At 45.4% G+C, this 26,789-nt stretch overlaps 1 protein-coding gene across 1 annotated transcript in view; it reads right to left on the bottom strand.

Annotated features, from left to right (window-relative positions):
* Positions 1-7,971: 7,971 nt before the first annotated feature.
* Positions 7,972-26,789, bottom strand: part of LOC126541202 (uncharacterized) — a 28,185-nt gene continuing 9,367 nt past the window's right edge. The window contains exons 2-3 of the mRNA XM_050187884.3: positions 10,739-10,894; positions 7,972-8,864 (exon numbers count right to left, since the gene is read on the bottom strand). Of these exons, the coding sequence (XP_050043841.1) occupies positions 8,400-8,864; positions 10,739-10,894 (621 nt within the window). The 3' untranslated portion in view covers positions 7,972-8,399. The remainder of the gene's footprint in view (positions 8,865-10,738; positions 10,895-26,789) is intronic.

Below are 26,789 nucleotides of genomic sequence, written 5' to 3' on the forward strand. Positions count from 1 at the left end.
GATCTATCTATCGGTGAAACTGAGGAGCTAGCGTGCACACCGACTTAGACACCAGTGGGTCTTTTCAAAGTTTTCTCGCAAAATTCTAAAGCTTGTTTACCCGCCGTGGTTGCACAGTGGCTATGGTGTTGGGCTGCTGAGCACGAGGTCGCGGGATCGAATCCCGGCCACGGCGGCCGCATTTCGGTGAAGGCAAAATGCGAAAACACCCGTGTACTTAGATTTAGGGGCACGTTAAAAACCCCAGGTGGTCGAAATTTCCGGAGTACTCCAGAACTACGGCGTGCATCATAATCAAAGAGTGGTTTTGGCACGTAAAACCCCATAATTTAATTTAAAACTTGTTTTTATTCTAACTTTCTTGAATCCTGGAAGCATAGGTGGCTGCTGTGGCTGCCGGAGAGCTAACGGTGATTTTCAGAGTTCTCATAGGCAGAAAAACATACGTATGCCTAGTTGTTAGTTAGCCTAGGGCAGCTGCTAACGAGTACTTAAAAGGCTGCTAGCCTAATCTACAGATAATTAATAAATGAGATATAGAAATAATGAGAGAAAGATTGGGAGGAACAGACTGAGCCCAGTCAGCTAAACTGCATTTGGGTAAGCGGAAAGGGGAATAAAAGACAAGAAGGCAAGAAGTTCACAGTATCCACAGACACACGCGCGCATACTAAGCGCTGATCATTCCGTTAGTTACAATCTGTCATACGGCAGGGGCCCTTAAGGAACCTAGCAGAAAATTTGTGGCTTTGCACATCGCAGACGACCGAGGCCATGGTCTCAAGATTTCTTTTGTCGAAAGCTGTTCATCTAATTTCGCTAGAGCTGTTTGAAGGCCGAGCCCCTGATTCTCGTATGATGGGCAGTGACACATGGAGTGTTTTAAAGTTTATTCTATGCCACATTTGTTACAATTGGCGCCACCAGCCATTCCAATTAGGAACGAATACGCTTTTGTAAAAGAAAGAACGTACTCGCAGGCGATACACTGTTTCCTCAGGACGAATAAAACTGACTAAATCTGTAACTTCATGTATGTGTCCGTGGCATGTAAGCACCAGGTAGTGCCATAGTGAACACCAGTGCATTGCACTTACTTGATATGATGGTACAGGTAAGGCCGCTGAGGTGCCTCGCTGGTATGTGATCTCGACCACGGTATCGAGATGTTCTCGCCCTCTTCATGAGCCTCACTGGCATCTTTGTCGGCACGGTCATTGCCGATAATATCAGACTGCCTCGGTAACCACTTAAAAATTATGTATTGGCCTCTGTCAACCGCTTTATGGCAATGTAATCTAATCTCTGACACCAGTTGTTTACGTAGGCGGCAAAGCAGAGTAAGAAAAGATACTGTAGAACTGCCTTTGAATCGCGCAATACAGCCAAGGAATATGGTGTTGTCCATTAGCATAATAAACTGCGCTACGGAGGGCGACAAGTTCGGACCCTGTCGATGTTGGGATGTGGCTGATCTAGAGCTTTCTGAAGGCCGATGCCGACGGAACAACCAAGCTCGAGTGGAGCTGGTTAGATTCGAAGATCAGTCTGTATAAATATAGATTGAGTGGGAATGCGTGCCATTCAATAGAAGCAGAGTGGATCGCCTTAGGGCAAATATTGCCAGGCGTGGCTTCTTTTCAGCACGAGAAATGGTGAGGCGCGTTCGGTTGGCAGCGACACAACAAAGTAGACGGTAGTCTTGCTGCAGACGTGAAACCAGATGGAGTAGTGAAGCTGGAAGGCGGTCATCCTCGAAACAGTTCACTCTTGCCTACTTTCCGAGAGAAAAAATGCACTGTTCAGAACTGAGCCGGCAAAGGCGCAGAAAATGTGTTCAAAGCGCAGTAGTCGCAATATACATACTGATGGAATGATCCCTGGCGATTTCAATTCTTGTGGCTTTTGAGGCGTATCGCGTAATACCAAGACAGGCTCTAAGCGCCGCAACTTACGTGTTCTCAAGCATTCTAAGAATTGCCTTCGTCGTTTTTGATAGTAGTGGAGTTGTGCAACGCAAGAAACTCATTAAGAACGCTCTGCACCATTGAAACCCCCAACACACCGATGGACCCCATGTTTTTCTTGCGGTGACATTAACAAAAGACGATTGATTGAGATGCGACTGCTCCTTGGGTGGAGTCATCAAGCAGGAGTCATCAGCAGGAGTCATCAAGCAGGAGTGGCACTCGCTTCTGCGTAGCCCCGTTCTGGACAAGAAAATCCTGGCTGTCCGACGTGCCCGAGACCTGGCCTGCGTGCTAGACCTGCCGGTCCCTACGTGGGACTAGCCGGGTGCGCGACGAGTTGGCGTCCTCACAGGAGATGCAATAAAGTTTCTTCACTCACTCACTCCAGGCGACTAACGCGCACTTTTCAGTCCAGGCGATGGGGTATCGTCTCCAAAGGTAGGTAAACGTAAGCATTTTTATTATTTTTATCCTTGCACGGACTTGCGGCCAGCCACTCCTGAAACCGAGATATAGACCTTATCTTAGTAAATTGACAGAGTGAGTGATTGTGGTGACGAATCCGCTGTCCCAAAAGGAGCGAGAGTCAACGCCCCTTTTTGCGACACCATGGCTTGTGCAGCGTTCTGTAGGTGGCCAATCTTCCGTGAAAATAGAGAAGCTTATGCAGGCCATTTAACTCCGATTCTAGCCAAAGGTGTGGCTTCCAATGTCAGCAGCCAGGGCCGCGTCTAGGATGCCTCGATGGGAAACATTATCGTAAGCACCTTTCTCCTCTAGGAATAATAGTGCTACAGAGGCACACGTGACTGATTTCTGTTGTGAATTGAAGACTCGAGATCGACGACGTTGTCGACCGATGAACGGCTACGTCGAAGGTCTGTCATTGTCTCTATATAAACATTGTTCAAGAAACCACTCAAGGCGCGGGAAGATCATGCTTTCCCAACACAGGTGACGAAAGCAGCAAACCGATATGATCTTAGTTGTAACTCAGATTTTTATTACTTTAGCAAATTGGGACAAGACGGCTACGTTTACATTGAGAAACACCGTGCCTATACATGAAATATTCAGCAGGATCTGCTGTGATTTGTGGTCAACTGGCGAAGGGTGGCGTACATTATATCGTCGGATGGGCTCATAGATAAAAGACTCCAAATCACCAGAGTATCTTATAGTTCCTCTGTAGAAAAAGGGGCCTGCATTAGCGAATCTCGCATGAGGGGGTCTTCGCACAATTTGAGCCCTTTTGGTAACCCTATGTCACCTGCGATTATCTCACAAAAGTTAATAGCACGTACGCACATGGGCTTAAGCTTTCGTCGTTCAGTCACAAGCAACACCATAGTCCGATGAACTTAAGAAACTAAGGAGCTGCTTTTCTTTTCGATTGTATCAAAGACAAGTGAGGCCACATTCTTATAATATTGTATTCACTGAGCGGTATGTTGTACAAATCCCTACAATGGCTTCTGCGGTAGTTTTTCAGTGACATCTGTGAAGATTCAAGCATCACACAAATTTGCATTAGTAAATTTTAAATAAAACGATAAACTTTGGTGATGCTTAAACATTGCCATGTAAGGTTTATATGCACCATAAGTGCTAGTTTGATGGTTGTTATAATTTAGGCATTCATAGGCTCTTGAGTAACCTGTTCTATTTTTTTCGGTTTGCTTTTGCACCTGCCACGGGCACTAACAGTTTGCCGGAGACCAAGGACATGAAGACGAGATACGGAGACGAATAAATGATATCGCACGTATGGAGACGCTGTCTACATGGGCAGCTTTACGACTACCGTGCCTTGAGACCTACTAAGCTGCACTTGACTGCTGCGCAATAAACAATGACGCACCAAACGGATCTTTGAGCTGCCCCGTCGCGTGATTCTCGTGCATATGCATGCATCATTTGTCAAGAAACTCTGCCAGGAAGTTGTTTTTTCATGTGATTCGCTACATGGGTTGCATTCACGACGCAGTGGAAGGTGTGCTTGCCGCGAGCCAGTGGAATCGCGTGATGCGGGGCGCGAATAGCTTCAATACTTGGATCCGGCCAAAACGACCCAACATGTGCGGAAGCGTTGCTGGAAGTCGTGCTCAATACGACCTTGCTGCAACCATGGAGAAAGAGAGGGCTCGGCGCATGCGGTTGCTGCCAAGACTCGAAATGATAGCATAGTCGCGTGCTTTACCTGCCAAAGGGGTGAATAAAATACCGAGGAAGAGAGAAAAAACAGCGTGAAATCAAGTCCTACATAAGAAATAAGTCGACGCTTTATTCTAGTACAATGCCATAAAGTGCGCGTTCGCTTCCGATCTAGCGTCCATATAGTCCCCGTTAGTGTGTGGTGTACATAGCGATATAACAATGAACGTACACCAACTGGCCCAATTCATCACTCTTAAAATTTCCAGCATACGTTGATATGCAGAGGTGCCGTGTTCAGCGTTATTTCTCTTTCTTCTTTTTTTTTTCTTTTTTTGCAATAGTTCCACTTTCGTTGAAACGTGCACTCTGTGACGAACGGCCTGATCCTGAAGTTCGAGAGAGCAATACGGTGTGTCACTGCATCATTTCAATGATAACTGCATTGACGTCGACATTCATCGCAAGAAGAGCTCTGTCGGAATTTCATTTCTGCAAATTTTAATTTCATTTGGCCGAATTAATGAAGGGAAACATTCTAAACAATATTTTGTCAGTTTAAACTGATGTAAAATTCCCTTTAAGCATCAATTCAAGCGTTTTTTTCGTTTTTTTTTTTTCTTTCGTGCACGCAACCATATGGCAGGAGGTAATGTACCGCTTCGTTCGAGAAATATTGCCTACGCCTTCGGTACTCCCTCTCAGAATATATAAAAACCTAAGGTTTCAGTTGTTTCATTTTTAAGGCTAAAGCCATAAGTGGCTCGTTTCAATGGCTCATACCCGAAAGAAGCGACATCTGGTCCAGTGATACAAAAAAAGTAGACGAGTGCTACAAAAAATATAATCACCAGCAATGGATCGTGCTCGAAAAAGATAACATACTCTGAAATAGCCCATACGCCCATAAGCAAGCGAAGATGCAATGGCTGAACATGAGAGAAATAACGAAAGAAAGAAAGAAGGAACGAAAGAAAGAAAGACTGAACGAAAGAACAAAATAAGAGAGAACAAAGAAAGAAAGAGCGAAAGAAAGAATGGAAGAAAGAAATACAAAAGAAGGAAAGAAAGAGAGAACGAAAGAAAGAACGAAAGAACGTTTAGATTGTGCATTAAGTGCGCTTGCATGTGTCATTGACGAGATCGTCCTACAGCCCAATACGTTTACTTGACACTGCAGCTAGTTATGCCTTGCAAAAAGTCTGAGCCCTCCGATCGGATAGCTGAGTGCATTACCACGTGCGGACTATGCTTTCGCCTTCACGTGTCACAGGAATGTAACATGCTGCCGACCGTTTGTTTTTTCTTTTTTTTTTTTTTGCAGCTTGGTTCTGTCGCATATATAAATCCTTTCACTTTGCTAGTCCTGTGGTCTCGCACAAAAGGTTTTTTCTCTATGGTAGATATTACATACACGTGAAAACACAGTATCCTTCGTGACAGAATTTCATGAAAGGAATCTCACTGACTTGGTTAGCGCGAAAGTTTCTACTTGCTAGGGAAGGAGGCGATAGGCTTGGCGTATCAGAAGCAGGCCAAAAGAAGAAAACAGACGACACACGTTGGGCGCTATTAAAGTCCTAGAACAAAACTTACAGCGAAATTCGTGAGGCACACAAGTCAGTACTAGCATGCATATCTTTGTCGACCTTCCAGAGCACTGATACATCAGCGGGAATGACCACACAGACGAAGCCGCCCCATCTGCGCATGAAAGTGGTCAACGAGTCTTCATTCCGCTTTCGCGAACAGACGCTGCGGCTGGACTGCGATTGATGTCACGCGATCGTACTTTGCCCCTGTGGGACTCGAACGTTTCTACCATCTGTCGCTTGCGTTCGTTGTCTCCGGACATATGGATGCACCTCCCGCCTGGGTCACCGAGACGGGAACAGACCATGCTGTACCGTCTGTGGCTAGGCGTTGCCTTTATGAACTCATATGCTTTCCGTATTGCAATGGCCAACAGCCCCACGTGCGAAACATGCAACATCGATCAGACGCTGGCACATATTGTCTGTGTTTGGCCGCGATATAGTGTCCAGAGACAAGTGACGTGCAGACTGCTGGACCAGTTGGACAATCGTCCATTATCAGAACTCAAAGCTTTAGGTCAGTCCTCCGAAAGAACATCCGCGTTGAAGGCTTTACTCGCCTTATTAAGGTTCCTGCGGTTCGCGGGTCTTCATGATAGACTTTAAGAATGCCGCCCCCTACCGCTCTTGTGTACGCACTTTGTTCGTACTCGTCTCTCTTTCTCTCTATCTCCCCTTCCACTCTGTTTCTCTTTTTATCCCCCTTAACGTTTCCCTCCGCGCTGTGTAGCCAACCGGAACTACCTCTGGTTAAGCTCCCTACCGTTCTCTGTATTCTTTTCTCTCTCTGTCTCTCTCTCTCGACCTTCGTTTAAAAGTTTGGCTTTTCCTCTTTTGTGCCAATAATAAAGGAATTGCCTGTCAAGGTAAAACTGCTGAGATTTGTTATTTCATACTATTTTATTTGCAGCCCTAATAACAGCAAATGGCACGTTCGGCGATGCCCAGTATCTGCATGGTGTGCGATGACAAATTATGTACGATACACCTGCACACTTTTTGCAATCATCAGAGCTATTCTAAATTCTGATTTAAATTTACGTAGCATCGCCTTTGAGCTGTACTACGTACTTGGGTCTTGAAGTAGCACCGTTAGCGTTTGCGCGCAACCAAGGTGCTTTTATTCTTCGTTGGTGACACAGGCCTCGACCAGACTCTATAGCTGCTTGCTATGGTGCGTGCATGTGTATGTAGCGTGCGTGAATTCTATGATGAACTGGGCCATTTGATGCATCGATCACCTTTGTCACCTTGAGTAGTATGCTACGTGTATATCCAGGAAAACACCTCCAGTATGCATTAGGATTTCTCATCCTGTTCAGGGCTATACAAGGCATCCATCTCAGTCATGTCTTTTATTTTCTGTGGCTGTGCTTGGCTGGTAACCACGGGTGCGATCTTGTATGCGTTCCAAAATTGAACGGAGGCGGTTCGTTCGTTACGTCACGAAATAGGCGGTATGTTCCGTTCCGTTCGTCCGATAGCAGACGACACGGAATGACTGACAGCAGATATCACGTCACAATTGACGTCATGGCGTTCGGCACGGTTCAGATTGACGAATCGTATTTGGCTCGGTGGAACTAACCACCTCCGTTCTATTTTGGAACGCGTACAAGATCGTACCCCAAATGTACTAAAATAAAGCATGGAGTGTGTGCGAAGAATAACGAAGTAATACCGCCACTAGTTTATAATGTTTATTGCATACAGTGAAAAAATATTCAAGACGAAGAAAAAATTAACAGGGATCGCTAGGCACCATCTAGACGGAGGGAACATAATATGGAGTTCTACTCTCCCAGCTACAAGTTGAAAAATCACAACCAAGCTCAACTTACACTTCCGCCTCCGGCAGCTGAAAGCTGGGGTATAGAAGGAAAGTGCAAGCTCAGACATAATAGCCATCGCACCCTCGTTGAAGGCAACTCGAAGTTCGAGGTCTTCGTATTGTGAACATAAGCATCTGAACTGGTAACTAAAGGAGCACTAAAGTAGTCCCCGCACGCACACCCACGCAATCATTACTGATAGTCTTCATGTCTCATTCTCTATCCCGCTGCTTCCCACGCAATTATTACTAATAGTCTTCATGTCTCATTCTCTATCTCGCTGCTTGTGTAGAAGGTACAAGTTACAAGCATCCCCTAGGCTAATACTAACGCCGAGGCGATGCGTGCACTTGCATTTTCTAGATAAGGAAAGTTTCCTCGAATTAACGCGAAACATTCATAAGACAGTTCGCCAATCATTGTAATGTCTTGAAGAAAAGGTTTCCTTGAAAGACCGAAATCATGCAGCCTAATTTAAATGCACACCTTCGTACGGGGTTCTGCTTTCTTCTAATTAAAATATTACACCTCATCATCGCGTTTAGCCTTGCGGTCATCGTCGTCTTCCATAAGAAAAAATTAAGTTTACATAAGTTAATATACCGCTCCCTGGATACTGCGGAGATTACTAAAACCGGCAGTAATTTTCATCCCAGGGTTTCGAATTCATGCACGAGTTCATTCGTGCAAATATGGGCAATCTAAATACAGCAGTCGCGTGCACTCACTCTGAAGATGGATAAAACGAAAAGTTTAATGACCGTCGAAATAGCTCAACCCCAAAGGTGCGTCACGCTCAGTTCGGCCCACTCGGACAAACGGGTGGGTGGATGCTTCCTGCGTCGTGCTTATAAATATTTGGGTCCATACGCGACAGCTCGCGCCGGGGCAAACGCTGGCGCGGCGGCCGCGTACTTGGGCTGCGCCGGAGCGTACAGTGGTGCAGGAGGGGCGGCCGGCTTGGCTGCGTACGCTGCGTACGGTGCCGCTACGGGTACGGCGGCGGCGGGCTTGTACGGCCCTGCGGCGACCACGGGTGCGGGACGGGCCACTGGGGCGGCCGGCAGCGGCGCGGCGTTGTAAAGGGCGCCAGCCGTTTGTCCCTGGGCGGTGCCCGGTTCGTTGGTGTCAATGGCAGCGCGGAAGCCGCCGGCGTCGGCGACGTACTGGACGTGGCGGAAGATGCCGTTGGCGTCGGCGTAGCCGTACGAGCCCGTGCGCACGTTGTTCACGTCGCTGGACTCCTGGCGCTGGACGCGCGTGCCGAACTCGTCAGCCGAGTTGTAACCGAACGAGTAGGACTGCGCCGTCACCTGCAACCGGGGCGAGGGGGAGAAGCGCGCGCATTGAATGATACGTTGCGTGGCGGTGACGAATTCAGCACGGAGGGAGGCAAAGGTTTCGCCGCCCGGATTACGAGCCTGTTTTCTCTTTTTTATATGTATGAATGCAATTAGCATTCTTTGGCAACTTCGTGCACATTTCGGTATGTCCGTCCGTATCTTACTTATTTCACACTAACTCGGGCCTGGTTATGTGCACGAATAGACAATTTAAGAATAGACAACTTGGGGGCCATTGGATGTGTGCAACTGGGAACGTTCATCTGAGTATGTACCCGAACAGACAACTGGAGAAATCGGCTACGCAGAAGCGAACAATTTGGCAGTAAGGTGCAGCGCTGCATTGCCTCAGTGATAATCGCAATAACGTTGATGTTCATCGTGGGATGGGTTCTGCCGGAATGTTTTTTAACCGTGAGAAGATAATTTATCTTACAACCACGGATTCTTGTGTGAATAGTTTCCTGCAGCATGAGGTGACAATTATTATTTGCAGTTGCCGCACTAGGTAGAGCGGCTCTCTTGAATGCGAGAACAGGAGTATGCGAACAGTCATTGTTGCGACAGAATCAAGTGAGAAGCGAAACGGACATCATCTTCTTGAGTATATTGACATCGCAGTATTCGCTATTGCGAAGCACCCTTCATGAAAAGCTAGAACAGAGCATTAAAATGAAATAGTCAGTTTTTTGAGCTCATGCATGGTCGTGCATTATCACAGTGAAGGTTTAAAAAGCCGCCTTACAGCCCGTTAGGCTTTATTCTCTAGTTACATTGACGCTCCATATGATGGCACCGTCATATTAAGTATTATTGCGATCGAGCGTCCCAAGAGAACCACGCAGGGGCAAGATTAATAAATAGTACCAAGGAATACCCACTGCCGAATTCTAAGCCTGAGTGAAATTTGAAAACGAATTTTTGTGGTTTAGCTGGAAAAGTGTGGCTTTCAGAGCGCTGCAGCATGATCTTGTGACTTTGCGTTTTTTAGGTTCACTGTAGCTGGTAATAAACTTGCTTCATTTTTGCTTCAGTGCCCTTATTGATTGTGCATAACTAGCAATGTGAAGCATTCGCATATCCGAATAGTGGCTATTCAATTCAAGGACCGAATCGAATACGACAATATTCGATTCATTATTTCAAAGTTTCGAAGATTCGCACATACATAGCCCAGAATCCCTGTGTCTAAATAAATTCTGGTCTGCAGTATTTCAGCAAATGACTAAGGTGATCGTTATCCGGATGACTATATCGAAGTCTGGCTATGACACTGTGGACAAACCTAATGACTATACACCAAGGGCAACTATGATGAATAATGATTGAACTGAATCAAAGTAATTCAGAAACAGCGCAGTACATCAGAAAGAGGCATCAAACCTTATAAAATACCAAAAGTGTGCTAACGAATTTCCCGTTCACTTTATTGTAACACCCTCGCCTGCTGTTATTTGAGCATTTCTTTACCTGCGAGAAGCGGCAGCTCTCTTTTATATATGAGCCGCACAGAAGTCCGGCTGAGCGTATGAGGCCCAGAAGAGCTCAAAAACTTTCGTCTGTAACATATAGTGAATATTGATATGTTCTGCATCATTGCTGGAAAGTTTTGTCCACATACTTAGACGGATGCAAAGAAAGCCACCGTCACAGCATACGGGCTCATGCGTGTGATGTTCTCATCCGAGTGGGTGAATATCCACGAGCGAAGTGAATTTCGTGTGCTACTTTAGTAGCGTTTCCGAATGCGGGTAAATACTATAATAGAATGCAGCGCGGCATTCACTGGGATGTAGTACTGCATAACCCCGTGTATTCCGCACGTGTTTTGTAATCGTACTTACCGGCGCCGCAGCGACAGGAGCGACCAGGGGCTTTGCGGGAGCGGCATAGACGCGGGGAGCTGCCAGAACGGGTGCCGGGGCGTAAAGTGGGGACGGGGCGGGATAGACGGCGCCGCCGGAAACGGCACCTGCTAGGCACAGCGCCACGAAGACGGCCTGAGATGCAACAGAAGGGAGGACGCCAGGATCATGGGAGAGCGAAGGAGCCGATTTTTCCACGCAGTTATCGCTGCTTAATTTGTGTCTATTTGTTACTTGTAATCGTTTCAATTACGTCGAAAGGAAAAGAAACAATATTAATAAACACACATCGCTTTTTTTTTTCGGAGCCCAGGCTCAAAGGCTGAAATCAAGTGGTACTGCTTACGTGCGCCTGTTTGACTGTGCTCGAAGAAATTGATTCTTCTTCTTTTTCTTTTTTTCTTTTTTGCTGATGCCGCTGTCTCTATGGACTTTTGCTCTCGAGTGTACCTATGTGGTTCCAGGACGCGTTCGCAGAAATTCTTCTGCGTATGTTCTAGTTTTTACTGGTGATGGGGATGTCAGATGACAAAATTATGGGCAGCAAAAAGCTTTTCGAAGCTCCACTAAGCTCATTTGGAAATGTTTGGTAATATACAATAGAAATTCAGCTTCTCCTTCATAAATATCGATGTTAATGTCACCCGAAGCATTCGCCGATTAAGAGTGCCATGCATTTAGACGGGGCCTATGCAAACAGGTTTTCGTGAATGGCTCGATGCCGGGAAAAATAATCCTACGTGAAACTTAGGTTTACGGTGCGCCGAATTAGCAATATCTGATTAATACTTGAGCTCTCATGCAGAGGTAGACACTACAAGATTTGTGTGTTTCAACTGCTGCTGCTGTTGCTGCTGCTGTCACCCCACAAAAGCATTTTAAAGATCTCTTTTCGCTCCTATTCGACAAATTTTAAAAAATGCAAAGCGACCGACTCAACATATTGTTGACGGTGTAGTCTTTGATTGCTACGGCTGTCCTAGTTTACAATTATAACATAGCTCACTGCTTTGGATCGCCTTCAAACCCTGATAGTAAAAGATGTCAAGAATAACGGAACTGATGCAACGTCCACTACACTGGGTGTTTTCTTTTCTTTTCGGACAACATAGCAATGGCCTAATTTTTGAAATTTATTCGCACCTAAATTGACGCTTAGATAATGCTGTTCCTGCAAGCGATGCTCCTACGTCACTCCTAGGCATACTAGGGCAGCTAGCACCGACGTTTGATTTTAATAAATAGGTTATTGTTAGCAATCTCCCAGAAAAATTGTTTTCTCGCCAGTCTAACTTCAAACGAGATTGCCTACATACCTAAACATCTATGAGCAGAAAATAGCAAACACTGTGAAGTGCAACGACGTCTTAAGACTGTCGATGTTGACCACAATCCGATGTCTGAAATAGTGGCTCGGGCTGTCGCTGCTGGTCGCTTACCTCGGCAAACATGATTCGGTGGTACGTATTCCTCGTGCGCTCTCTGCAAGGTCTCGAATGACATCGGCGTGCCACATTCTTATATATATATGCACACTTCCCTCACGCTGTCGGCATATTCGCCACTCTCGCTCGCGTACTCGAAAAATTAACGAAAACGACCCATTTCAGCCGCGAACCGGGTCAGGGCGAAATTTCGGGCATATGAGACGAACGGGTACCGCGCCTCGCACCCAGCCGTGTTCTCATGCGCGACGACGCGCAAGACAGGCAGGCGCCGTCATCTGCATTTTAAAGCGCCGCATTGAAGAGCAGTCGCACGACAGCGGGTGTCGGGGAAAACGCGACCAGGGGTGCTCGGAAAAGTGCCCGCATTTGTCATCGGGACGAGGAGAAAGCTTCTAGAAATGCATCTGGCGCGACCAATTCTTGGTCGCTTCCACAACGCTGTACGGAGAGAAAAACGTTTGCTCAACTTGGGCCAACGCTTCCAAATGCTTGTATATAGAAACGCTGAAGAGGCCCTAAGTATATGAGTCATCGGCTTGCGACAGGAGAAACAAAATAGAACTGTATCCCTGCCATTCTACTGTGCTCCGTTTATGGCATGCGCAAAGAGCAGTAAAGAGAGAAGCACTGGAGGTAATTGAATTACAAGCACTTGATGGTCAACTTGCCTCGGGAATTTCTTAAACGTAGTGCTTGCGCCCTTGACAGATAGCATTTTAACTCTTATTACCTGTATACGAAGGCATTTTATCTCTTAACGGGTACCCTTGCTAAATTCACAACGGACAACCACCCTGAAAAACGTCTTGATATTGTTATGATAGGCGCTCAAGAGACATGGCGCAAAGGAAGACGAAGATGCCCATCTGGATTTGACACCAGTTGGTTTCCAAAAATTTATCCTTGACTCTGATCGAGTGCCTTTCTAAAACAGTCAATTACAATAATTAATTAGAACAGCGAGCAGGATATATCTTCTAATTTTTTCCTAAACTTTTTTTTATTCATTTTTCTCCAAGCCGCCCAATTCTTGGCCGATCTCCCACGGTGGGTATGTGCGATTTGTACAGAAGATCATCCTCATCATCATCATCATCATCATCTAAGTCTCTGGCTGGGCTGCTCTTGTAAATACATTGTAATTAGTTCCTTTGTGTGTGTCCCTCCGCACGTATACCATTTTGGTGTAGGTTTGCCATCCCCGTCCTCTCCATGAAGCTTCGAAGTGGTCGCTACATCGAGCTTGCTACCATGCCTTCCGAACATGAGAGCCCATCAGCGTCGGTTACGACTCGACAGACTGCTCGAGTGGTGACGCTTTCCCAGACTCGCGACCCTGGTCTGTTTTCCAGCTAGGACGGCACGGACTTAGAAGAAAGGGTCAACCTTTATGAACGCGTCCCCACTAATAACAGGTGGGACCCAACTGTCATGCTCGCTAACATCGTTTTCTACCTGAGCGGCACCCCACGCGTGGGACATTTTCAAATTAAAACGTCGCGAACTGTTCGGCGATCCCTTCGGGCGCACGGCCAAAAAGAAAGGAGGGGGGGGGGGGGGCTTTGCTACCCTGCTCAAAGCCCCACAGAGCCCTACGTAGGTCTCACACAAACAAGATGTCCTGGCTCTTTGCCGCACAGCTGATGACAAGATGTGCGAAACAGACAAAGTGGCTCACATATTGAAGGGTATCGCACACGACGCATTCAGCTTGCTGGTTTTCGGCAACGTTTCTATTATTGACGCCATCCTTAAAGAACTTTACCGCTTCGAACAAGTGAAGAGCCGGCGCAACACGCCTTACATCGTGCGCCTGCCGAATACCCCTGCTACGTCGACTTGTGAGGACCATCCCTGCCAGGTAATCCCATGTGACAATGTAACACGTGTCGTTAACTCAAGCTCGAGGTCACCTATTCACCATCCTACTCCGCGACACCCACCGATCCACCACTAGTCACGCTTGCTATGATCCAGGCCATTGCACGACAATAATTTCGAAACATGGATCTCAACTCTGTGTGCTCGTCGACGCTCGACATTCAAGAAAATACGACAGCTTACTTCACAGTGAACAGTAAGCTCTAAAAAGGATGTCGATAACTGCTCATAAAGGCCTGCTGTTTTTAAAACTAAGGTCGCCTGCATGTGTGGTACGTAATTGAATGAACTGAAACTGCGTAAAACAATAATGAAAGCGCCAATTTTCACTCGACTGCTTTCTTGAATGCTTCTCCTTTTATTTGCCGCTGCATTCAATGCTCTCTGAATTAAGACGTCATGTTGCACAGGTGGCTTTATGGCTGCCTTGTCTAATGAGCACGCATTAAAAAAATAAAGAGTCACTGAAAGTTATTTGCCGAGATACGGCGCCAGAAATCATGTGCTATTATTGTGGTTTTGCTCTGCGTGCCGTATGTCTGAACTGGCGCACACTGGTGAATTGTACCTCTACTTCTTTAATTCATATCATCTTAAAATATATACGCTGTTTCTAGGCTCATCAGCATCATCAGGTAGTAGAACTGCTCTTAGTAGAATCGGCACACGCGATGTCGTTTTTGTCGCTGTCGGCAACAAAAGAGAAATGAGAACTTTTATAAGTTGTGTATTCCGCAATGCTTTCCGGTTGAATGCTTTATTTTTCTGTGTATAATATGAAGCGTGAGCTTATATTGATATGCTCACGCTCATCAACGCAAAGCAGAGCAACGCAGAGAATCGTTGCTTTTATTAAATGAGCTCAGACTTATACTAAAGGCGACGAGTAAAAAAAGCGAAGGCTTTTCGATGCAATTTCGGTATGCTTCCTGAATTAGAAGCAAACTTACTTTACGTTTACGAGTAAATCGCCATGTAGCGTTAATACATTATCCACAATAGTAGCTTTTACACAGGCACCTACAATATAAATAAATGGAAAAATAAGAATCGTTCGAGCCGCTCGTACAAGGGCCGGTTTACCATGTATCCCAGCTAGCGTCAGTTGAGCCGTTAAAAAAAAAAAAAAAGAAGAAGTGTGTTGCAAGATCAATTATAAGACCTACGCTGTTCGGTTGTCAGAGGTCATTTGTTGCTTTAGAACAAGCGCACGTAGCGACGACGCCACTCCACTACGACTACCATAGAGCGGTGGTGTACATAGGGAGCGCACCACCTTACGGAAGAGGGTCCGGACACCGCAGTAGCTATGATACACCCGCTCCCCCCTAGGCGCTTCCGACCGACGTGATGATCTGCTGGGAACCGACGACATCGTCGAGGCTATCTTGGACGGAATGCAAACGAAGGTCGACGCAGGCAGTGTGTGGAGAAGAGCCACCATAGTAACCAGGAATTTAGACGAGATATGACGATAGGCGGCAGTCGACCCACCGCACCTCGCATCTCTCCCACATTTCGCCGCTGAGCATGCCGTGAACCACTTTGCCATAGCTTCGGCTGCAATCGCACATTCCGTCAACCCGAATGTGCGGATGAAAATTAGCGCATTCCCCTACTATCACTTCAATTCGTGCTAAATAAAGATTTCCTTTCGCCAAACGCGCTTAGCCTGATCTATAGTGAGCTGTACGGCGCGCTATCTTTAGAACGACGTGAGATCTATAACGAAGGGTTTTGGAGGTCACAAGCGTTTCGTTATAAAGGCGCTTGAATGTAATTAATTAATATGGCTTGCTAATAACTCAAGTATACGACTTAAAAGATGACAGAATCTGTAAAACTGAACATTTCAGACTAACTTAGAGAGTCTAATATCTACAGTACACACAATTGTATTGTTTGCATTCTGAGTAAATAGCTTTGTCAGAAATTTTTTTAATATGAAGTAGTTTTCAGCACTTTCATGATACCTTTTTTTTTAATTCTAAAGGTTTTGCAACCAGAACTTCACTTCATGTGTAGGCTACAGAGAAGCAGTGAATCCCTATAAATGATAACAGATTTTTTTTTTTTCAAAACACAATTCTTTTATTTGGTTGCAAGGCGCTAAACGCAAGAAGATAAACGAAAGCCATGTTTCCATTTGAATTGAAATTTTGCGCCGATACGAAGCGCCAGTTCGCCCGTGTGACATCACGGATTACAAAGGTATTTCTCCCATTTGTTCCTTTGCTGTTCAGTAAATATTCTCGAGCCTTTGGTTCTTTTAGAACACAACTTGGCCCATCTTCAACAATACAAAGTTAGCTAAGTCCGAGCAGATACCCTCAACATCCATAATGTCCCGGCGAGCTGTTCCGGGAACTTGAAGATGGCGTTGCCCCTTGTCCGCTATTCTTGCGTCTTCTGTGTTTGTAATTACAATGCCTATAAGCTCACGGTAGGAGTGGATTTGTTCGTATTATAGGAGGAAAATTAAATAATTCAGCTCAATATTCTTGGTTTCTTTTTTCTCTTTTCTCTTTAGTGTAGCTCTGAGGAGCACCCTATGTTGAGAACTTTATATTTCAATGGGTTGGGCTTTGTCCCTTGCCTCAGGTCATCTATTGCGCCGAAATAGAGATAGGAAGTGTACACCTGAAAATAATTCAGCTTAGCACAAACTGTCATCGCTAAAATTGATTAACCTGCGCAAAAGACACGAACGCGATTGCCCAATCCCTTGGCCTCCACAACCGGAAAGCCACCAGCAGAAAAGAAGCGCGAAGTCCCGTAACCGCGAAATGAAAGCATACGCGGTGGGAAGCCCTCCACGTGGAGACTATCGCGAAAGAAACGCAGTGATCGTTTTCCGGGCGGCAGCTAGGGTGCCTCGATGTGCGCCCGGTCTCCGCGACTAGCGGCAGCACTTCACTTGCGCCATCTTTCGTAAGGAAGGCGATGCTCATCTTGGAGGGCGCCAGCGAGTACCGGTTTGAAGGAAATATATTCCTTTGATGGGCGACTGCAGGCGCCAGTGCGGAGTTCTTGCAAGTTTTTTTCGACGCGCCACTCGTCGGGACTGGCGCTGTGGCGGACAAATTAAAGCTACATATCAGCAGTAAAGGCAAAAAGTAAAAGGGAAAAAAAGCAGGTGTCGTGAGGGCCATATGCAGATGTATGTTATTCGATAGCAGGAACAGCTGTGCATCAAGTTTTGTTTGAGCACATCAATGGCGTCCGTCCTTTTCCATGCTCCTTATTTTAACACAACGTAATTTGGCTAGGCGGCAGACGCAGTGTGCACCGATTATCGCATATTTTTTACCAGCACACTAAAAAAACGTTACGTATTTGGAGGCATCTAACAGGAGCATCTAAATATACTGTTTCTAGATCGTCCCACTGACATGGGCTAAGCTGGAAACCAATGCGCTGGAAATGTGTAGAAATGAACGGTTACAGCGTGGGAGGAAAGAGTAAGGGAGAAAGATACACGAACACGGCGCTAAATTATGCAACATTTACTGCAGAAGTAAAGTTCGCATGCATACAGGCAGGAACGAAAGCAAATCCGTGGTGCTTTAAAAGCAACGCCATTGCGATGGCTGAATTTTAGTAGCAGCGAGGATAGCACAATGGACAGGTGTGGAATGGAGGTAATAAATGTACGAAACAACATAACGCAGTATGCCGTCCCAGTTTGATTACAGCAAATCCTGTAATCCATCTTATATTTACCAGACACTGGCATTCGCCAGGGCTCTCAGGAAAAAGTATGTCAAGAAAGCAGGTACGATTATTCCTAGATGTATTATAGGGGATATCCACTTAGGTCATCGTGATTTCCATTCCATTATACATAGCACACCGAATAATTGTGCGTTGTTAATATTGGTTATATGCGGATATCTCCACGGGAGCTACTTGAACTGTGAACAAACTAACCGTATGATCCATCCCGTCGCATGAATCCTCGTTATAAAATGGTACATGATACTAAATTTCCGAGCTTGATTTACGCATTAGGTGTTAAAACGTGCGCTTCTCACAGAAAGTCACAGAAAGTGATACAGAAGAAAACTTGCATTTGAATAGTTCTTTCACATATAACAGCTAAAACATACATCAGCATCGCAACACTAATGGATGACGAAATGAAATCATACTTCCAATGACGGGCTTGTTGGATTAACGGAAATCCATGTCCAAGGTTATGCTTTCGGGTACTACAAGAGCCGGAAATCCTTCAATGTCTCTTTGCTTGCTTCTTCTTTCTCTCTTTCTCTCTTTCTTATTTTTCTTCATTTATTTTTGCATGTGCGTCTTGATGGTCAGTCCAAGATAATTTGTGCATGCTTTCTTTCGTTTGTGCTATTTTTATCGTGCGAATGAAAGAATTGAAGACACAGTGCGCCTTCCGAAGAATTGACGAGCTGTTGTCTGTAGCAGAACCTAGGGGTAGGGTTCTGCTGGAGCTTGGAGAACTTGCACACGCTGTGAGCCTGGATCATCTCGGCACGGTGCGCACATTGTTTCGGAATACTTTGGAGCAATCGCCGAGCACTGGCACCGAAATTTATGACGTTACACAAGCCATGCCGCCAAAATGGCGATCGCTGATGCTCGGAAGGATTATACTGACTGCAATCCGCGTATGTTTGTTTATATAACTGTGTGTATTTGTCTACGTGCGTGCCTGCGCGCGTGTGTACGCGTGTGTGCGTATGTATGCGTTTCTGCGTGTATGTTTGTCTGTGTGTGTACGTGTGTGTGTGTGTGAGAGAGCACTGTATCTTCTGCTGAAAGTGTACTCGGCTAGGGTTCTGTCATGAAATCAAAATATTGGCTAAGGCGTAACGAAAGAAAGAACTAGACAGTTATATCTGCCAGTGGGCACAGTTAGAATTAGGCATGGTGTCGCTTCATCTGCATCACAGGCCTTCACTTTTTTAATTGAAATTGATGGATCTGAAACCGTGTTTCCTACTGCTAACAAAGAACTGCTTTTCAATAAATTAAAATAAAAGAAAGCAGCTCGGCAGTAGTAAGGCAACCAGTAGAACTTCTGCTGCGCCGAGTGACCAATAAAAAATAGTTAAAATGAGGTGGTTGCAACAATGACCAGGTCATTGACGAAGTTTCAGGTCCGAGACTTTGAACGCCTGTCAGCCGTTTTCTTCCAGTCCAAGTTATGTTTTACTCAGGCGTCTGCGCTTTCACATGCAAATCACTGAGCTCGTAAAGAACACCTTTGTCTAAACGCCTATTTGCGCCAGCGATTGAAGGGACTTGGTGTCAGCCTCCCGCGTTTCCCTTGTCTACACACGTCATGGGCGTATTCGTTGGCCTCCAAAAGGCGTGCTTTTGTAACCAGCACCCTTTCTCTTTCCTTTGTGTTCCCAGTACTCGCAGCAACGCGATCAATTGCTCATCGATGGGCCTCATGCAAACACAAAGGCTCATGGAAGCAGCTGGCATCGTGCTATGGCACGCCCATTACAAGTTTCATGATTGCATCTGCACATAATCCCCGCCGGTGTACAGCCTCAGACACTTGACTCTGTGGCCCATGTAATGAGTGCAAAGCAGCCAGTTTCTTTTTAAACTGTTTATCCGTGTAATGATGCTTGCGTGAGCACACATAATAAGTTTGCTCGAGTAACCTTGGCTGACCAAACGTGACGTGTTTCACGCCTTGCTTGACTGGTAACCTCTACCCGTGACTATATAACACGCCAGCTTCGCGAGCAGCTTTAGAAACAAGGCTTGAAATTTCCTACTGAGGCGTGCGTCTTTCTTAAAGCACAGGGGGATTTTTTTCTTCATTACATGCGTCGCCCACGCGACCACCAATTCACGTCATATTGCGAATTCTTAACTGCTGTGACAGCACTTAAACTCCTGGCCGACAATGCAGCAATTTATCGTATAAGTTCCGTAGCCTTGGAGCCCCCCATTTCAGGGAAACTATATTGCGTGAACAAGTGCACATATGGATGTATGCTACACCAATAACGTAACCAAGATTAACATCTTTTGACATGTGTGCGTGTGTTCATATGTGTTGTTTTGATATGTGTGCGGGCGTGCATGGGTTCATGTGCGTGTATTTATTAGAGGTGGATGAATATCCGAAGTTTTGAATACGAATAAAGAACTACACACTAACTATTCGTATTCACGTTCGAAAATGAAATATTCCATATTTTTTCGTATTTGAAAGAGAGATAGAAAAAAATTGTTTATTTGTGAACTGGTGAGACAGAGATAGAGATCTGCTCTCTTTACTCGAAGATGGGCGGCTTCCGCATTAACTATGTTTCCGCCATCGCCCGGTCCACCAGCTTTCACTGGTCATTCAGGTTTGTTCAAGACACCATGGCTTGGTACGGTCTTCTATCATAGCCTTCCACAGTTCTTCCTTGTTCTCTTTTCGCTCTTGTTCTCGAGTCCGAACATTGGCTCATACGCACAACGGGGCCACGATGCAGGACGTTTCAAGTGCTTTTAATAGGATTACACAAAAAACTAAGTTTGCATAGCAGAGCGCGTGTTCAAGAAAGATAAAGATATAAATTCGAGAAAAAGAAAATACTGTGAACAATTTTGAAATAAAATCTGTCTTTCCTTCTTCACTTGTTTCATCATCTTCCGGCTTCGGTTACTGCAGGGTAGCGCCAGTCCCAGGGATTCCATGTCATGTGGTACATGTTGTCTGGGACTCCGCAAAACTTGCAGAGGTGCGGGCATTGCGGTGGCGATGTCCTATGCTATAGGACACCGTTAAGATCAGAATTAGCTTGCAGTCTTCCTAAAATAACATCGTCTTCTCTGTAGAGTTTCAGATGAGGTAGTGGGCACATTCTTCGTTTGAGTCGACGGTTCTGTAGAATATTAGTGTGTTTCCTCAGGGTGTCTTCCAGCCTCGTCGCCTTCATGGTTTCCTCTGACAGGAAAGCCCGGCTTGTATGCTCTCCGGCTACAGCATTGGCCACTTCGTTCGCCGCCAGGAACTTGTGTCCCGGGGTCCAGATGACGTAGGTTTCGGGAACATCTCCTCCTCTTCCGTTAGAGGTTCTCGTAAGGATGCCCAGGGCTCTTTTCGAGTGTTCTTCATTTTTGGTAACTGCGACATGCCGCTTGCGAGTCGTTGATTATCACCACTCAGTGAGCGCACGTAGAAATGGCTAGCGCGATTGCCACTTGTTACGCCGTGTCTGGGTCACTCGCTGTGAGCGTGATGGCAGTTCCTTGCCACTCGGAGCGAAGGCTGAGCATTTCGGATGTTTTGCCGCATCCGTATAGCGGATGTCGGGGATCGAGTAGTTCTTGTGTAGCGCTTGGTTTCTCACTTGTTTTTGCTCTGTGTGGTGGATATATGTTGTGATGCTGCGGGGAATGGGCGCCACCGTAATGGTGTCCCGTAATTGACTTGGAATTCGCTGTCTTGCCTAAATTTCTTCGGCCGGCGGTATGTAACCGAGACAGCGCAGTAGTGTTTCGCCCATTCGAGTCAGATTTAGGGGTTAAATTCGGTTTGACTTGTGGGTTTGTAGTTCCTCCCACGTGTTCTGGAGCCCCAGTTTGTTTAGGTGGGCCGTCGAAGCTTTCTCAGAAACTCCAATGGTGATTTTGGTTGCTTTTCTGATGAGGGAGTTTAGCTTCTCCATGTCTGCTTATTTGAGGCCGAGATAGGGAGTATACCTACGCTATTGGACTCGTTACGAGTGCCTGTACAATTCGTAGTGTGTCTTGCTCTTTTAGGCCGTGCCACCTGCTGGGAACCCCTTTGATGAGTAGCGTCACTTGCATGAGTGAGGCCTGCAGTTTGGGAAGTGTAGCGGCACCAGTCTAGTCATCTAGCAGTTTTAACTTATTACGCTACAATCTGTGATGCTTTCCGGCACAAAAGTGCTTCTGCAGACTATGTTTCTTTTTCCACAACTTCTCATCTTTTTTTTAAAACCATCTACTTAGCGGTTCAAGAAAGCTAGTGTTACCGCAGAAATTCTTTCTTACAAAGCTTGTTTGCAATGCTGTAAAGTTGTTGGGAGGCTATTTCAGGAGTTTTTTAATGCGTTTACATTGGGAATGTTAGAGTGGGAAGGAAGTGTGTGCGTGTGCGTGCGTGTGCGTGCGTGTGTGTGTCTGTGTGGCGGATGCAGTAAGCTGAAAAACACTAATACCTAATCGATTGAAAGGCAGAAACAGTTTATTCGGACGTTTTGCAAACCACTCTGCGACTTTATAATTGGAACGTTTTCCTCTAGCTTCGTTGCTTCGAAAGTTGGTCAATTAATCTTGACTAATTATCTAATTAAGCAACATACAAAGATATCGTGACACACTACATACAAAAGTGAGCAACATCAATGTGGTCGCGTCGTCTTAGAGTGCATCGGCATGTCTTTAACTCTGGTTAAAGTTAGCTGAAACACCCTGTATACATGGTGCAGCTGAAAGTTGTTCTCGTCCGGACTACTATGTGCTGCACTTCACTTTGCAATGTGGCGAACGCGATTTAAATCATGCATTCGGGTCCTCAAAGAGGTGTGAAGTAACGCAACCGCTTTCTCTCCGCTAAATCGCGGCTCAACTTTTCTTAATAGCAATTTGTGATCTTGCGCGTTTCAACTTCCCAACTTTGAATAAGAACACATGAATAAAACATGCATGGGTGTCTCACAACGTCATCGGGAGGCACTTAAGGTCCAACAAATGGTTCACAAATTAGCCCTAAAGTAGCAGCGAAATCGTACGCTATAATTGTAGGTTTAGATTTGTCGCCTTCACGAATGGTGCAAGGGCTCTCATTACTTGATTGCGTTAAGACCCATGACCAACAGGAAATACATTGTCGTACATGGCACATGGTATACTCTGTGTAATGTGCAGAACGCTGCGTACTGTAGGAGGGATATTTATTATATCGGGGTCTTATCAAGAAAAGTGAATAAATTACCCCCGCCAGTTAAATAAATACGTAGAACGGGCAGTCTGATTAACCAAGAATTTGATGCACACGCAGTGGCACGTACGTAGAGGCTAAATCGTAGAATATAAAGTAAATCAAATTAGCCACTGGGAACAGGCAAAATTTAAAAGAGCACGCACACATGCGTGCGCACACATGCACACGCAAAATCAATATCGACATCTAGCAATATCTACCAAACCGATATTTTCAATAAATACACATAAATGGAGAGGATGAGGAGAGAATAATGTCCGGCATCTTCTAATTAAAACATTTTCGCATCAAGCAACCTGTGTCTCAGTAAGGTTCGATCAGCGCATTCTTTCTTGTTCACGCTTCTGCATCCGCTTATGGCCACGCCGTATAGCAATTATGCAGTCCATCTGATATATGGGTTCATTATTTTTAGTTTTATAGAATTAAAAAATATCACCCCTGCCAGATAGCTTCATTTTAGTCATTGAGCTGGATTATTCGAAGAGGCAGACATAACTTGCACGAGAAACCGAAACAAGTAATGAATTATGAGACATAAGTTCGCTAACTAAATGCTTAAATAATTACGGCGCCCGTTGCATATGCGAGTTGTAGCCGGTGAGTTTCGTGAGCTTGCAAAACATATCCGCTTAGAGCTTAATTTTGAGGTTGGCATGGTTTTTGAAATACACGCCTTGAAACTTGCGGTAAAAATGCACAATTGAAGCATCTGTTTTTTTTTTTTTTTTGTTCTTCTTCTTTTTTTTTTTTTTAAGGGAGATGCTTTTCGTTCTTTGAAGCCCAAAAAGTGACTGGAACGCCCGTGTATTTCATCGCACATTTTGGCAATAAATATCTTGAAACTGCATGGTGTGATCCTGGAAATCCATTTCATGTTCATTCTTTTGTGCAGCTCGTTGACCCCCAAAATGTATTATTTTTGTTCATCACTGCCAGACATTTCAAACGAAATAGTCATATATATATACACTTAATCTCTGCTAATCAATTTCACCTATTCGCTGGCCGTCTTGAAGTTATTCCAAGCGAAGCTCTTTCGCGCAGCACGACACGCGCAAGTTGAAAGGTCTCTATTTGAGCTTAACGAAGTTCGAACCATAGAGTTTCATACAATAATTACTAGAGGGAACTCTGGCGCTAGTGTCTACGGTAGCTGCAGTGCGAACGGTTGTACCAGCATGGGAATTATGGGAAGTACATGGACTTGCCTAAACTTCGTCCTTTTGGCTTCAAACGGCTTTGTAAACTCGTCGTTTTCAACAATGTACTGCATAAGAAATAATGGAACACACATCATTAAAATTGTACGACGGCAGGATTCGAACACAGGAACTCTAGCGCAGAAGCCTGATATTGAAACCATTAAGCCACGGACGCATGTTTCTTTTTTTTCTTTATTTCCAGACAATCAACAAATACATCAATACACATTGCTACCGCAATTCTGACAATATTCACTTTCCCACCGCTGCGCTTGGAGCTTGCGGTTGAGATTACAAAACTTTCATTTTGGCAAGGGCATCCATCAATAACAACAGTTCATCGTCATACGCTAACTTCTGAAACACTTCCCGTAGTTTACTGATATTTTCAGCAAAATATGAGTTTACTGTTCTCACATTTCTATCACAATTCCTTACAGTCATGCGATTTCTCCAGATACTGTGAAGGCCGAGAAGAAAGAACATGTCATAAGGTACACTGTCTTGCACTGTGGATAGGTAACGGATACCATGCGCTGTTAACGGCAATTCTTTTTTAATAGTTCTTTGCATAATATCCCAAAAGAAGACCGCACTACAACAGTCTAGAAAAACGTGTTCTATAGTTTTTGGTTTCTTGCAAGTCAAACAGTTAGCCCCCCATGGTAAATAGTCCCCTCTTTCTTCTAGCCATGTTATTACAGGCAAGGTGTTAGTATGTAGTTTAAAAAAGAATGTTTTCACTCCCCCCGGTACAATCATTCATTTCACACGTTTTAGCAGATCTTTCCCTTGGCGTTCGCGGTACATTAATCGATATAATGGTTCTGGGAACATAATATCTATTAAATCCGAGCTTATCCGCTTACGACTGACTGTAGCCAAATACTCTATGGAAAAGTGGTGGTTTAAAAATCTAAATGCTACGACCACCTCACGTAAAAATTTACTCGTTGCGTAACACCCACCCTCCCTCATCGAGACAACAAAGTTAGGTAAAACATTGCTCAATCGGACTTGAATACCACGGACGCATGTATCGACGAGCGAATGAAACGCCTTGATGAATTTGTCGCGGGCATGCCAGTGCCTTGAGACGCTTGGCGCGTTTCGATTTGGCCACCTGGACAAGCTCAATCGTTGTAATTAATAGCAATTGTGCGTGTTCGCGGCGTCTTCTGCACTTCATAGAGTATTGATTGCGCTGAAATTTACGACAATAAGGCTTATTTAGCGTAATATACAAAGCCACAAGAACGTCTGAATCCACAAGCACGAAGATCAAACAAATCCATGCACTTCCCATCATTCTCATGGTGATACAACGACTGCAGCGCCAGAGTTCCCTCTAGTAATTGTTGTATGAAACTATGCTTCCAACCAATTCGCACGCATAGCTCTGCAGTTTCGCGGCATCGGTCCCAGATGGCGCAACGGGACGCGTTCAGAAGCGTCAGCTTTCTCCTCGTTTAGGCACAGCTTCAGTTGCGGAAGAGAGTAAGGTCTAAAAATAAAAACGTCCTGAAGGAAAAAATAAGAAAGAACGGCCGTAATCTCGGCAGCAAGCGTCCGCCCTTCGCGGTGACGGCCGGCCTGAGGAAAAAACCGGAACGCATCCCTCTCCCGCCTCGCTTCGATGTCACGCTCCTGACGGGGTCGACAGCGTGAACGACGGTATCGGGAAAGGCGAAATCACAGCGCCGGCGGCTGCCACTTTTGACGGCATTAAGACGCAGCGATTTCCGGCGCAGCTGCGGAATAAATGTTCCGCAATGGTTTCGTGGGTGGTTGTAATCAAGCGTGTATACGATAAGCTGGTGCAGAACGATGTATACGTGCATTCGCAAAAGCTGAAGGGCTTCGTGTTATGTGTTCCGTGCTTAGTGCAAATGAGTTCATAGACTCACGCAAGCACATTAGCTTATAAAGGACTCTAGGACAAATATTGCATATTGACACAAGGCCATAATAGAATGATGCTGAGACAAGAGACATGATAACTTACAGTATGCGCTCTAGCAGTGTAGTAGTAGAACTTTTTCGCCAACATTGCCTGGACATTTACCACTGTTGTAGGAAGGTACGCGTGCATGATTTCGTCGACACCATTTCGCCGATGGCAGATAGGGCCCCGTGACCTAATAAACTGTCTCATCTCATGTTGTCGAACAATCGCCACGTTCTCTGTACACCCCTAAGAGACATTGAAACGAGTCACCACCGCCTTAATGGGGCAAGCGAGGTATTTCACTTTCACTTACAAGGAAAGCGAGAAAGAAAACAGTCCCTCCCTTCCCTTACAAAACGAAAATAAGAAAATGCACCTGACACCGGAAACAGGCCACGGCGGATAAGAGCGCTGACGCAACATTGGGAAGGCAACGTAATCCGGGTACAATGTCATTCAGGAGCGTCTAGGCCGTTGCAGGTAGGCGACGTGTTTGCCTACCAGTTGAATGCCGGGTCGCTATAACGCCACATTAGGTGTTTCCTTCTGTAGTTCCCTTCATCGAAGAGGAAACACGGAGCAGAGGAAAATG

This window comes from Dermacentor andersoni, chromosome 2 (genome assembly GCF_023375885.2).
Source record: "Dermacentor andersoni chromosome 2, qqDerAnde1_hic_scaffold, whole genome shotgun sequence".
Lineage (NCBI taxonomy): Eukaryota > Metazoa > Arthropoda > Arachnida > Ixodida > Ixodidae > Dermacentor > Dermacentor andersoni.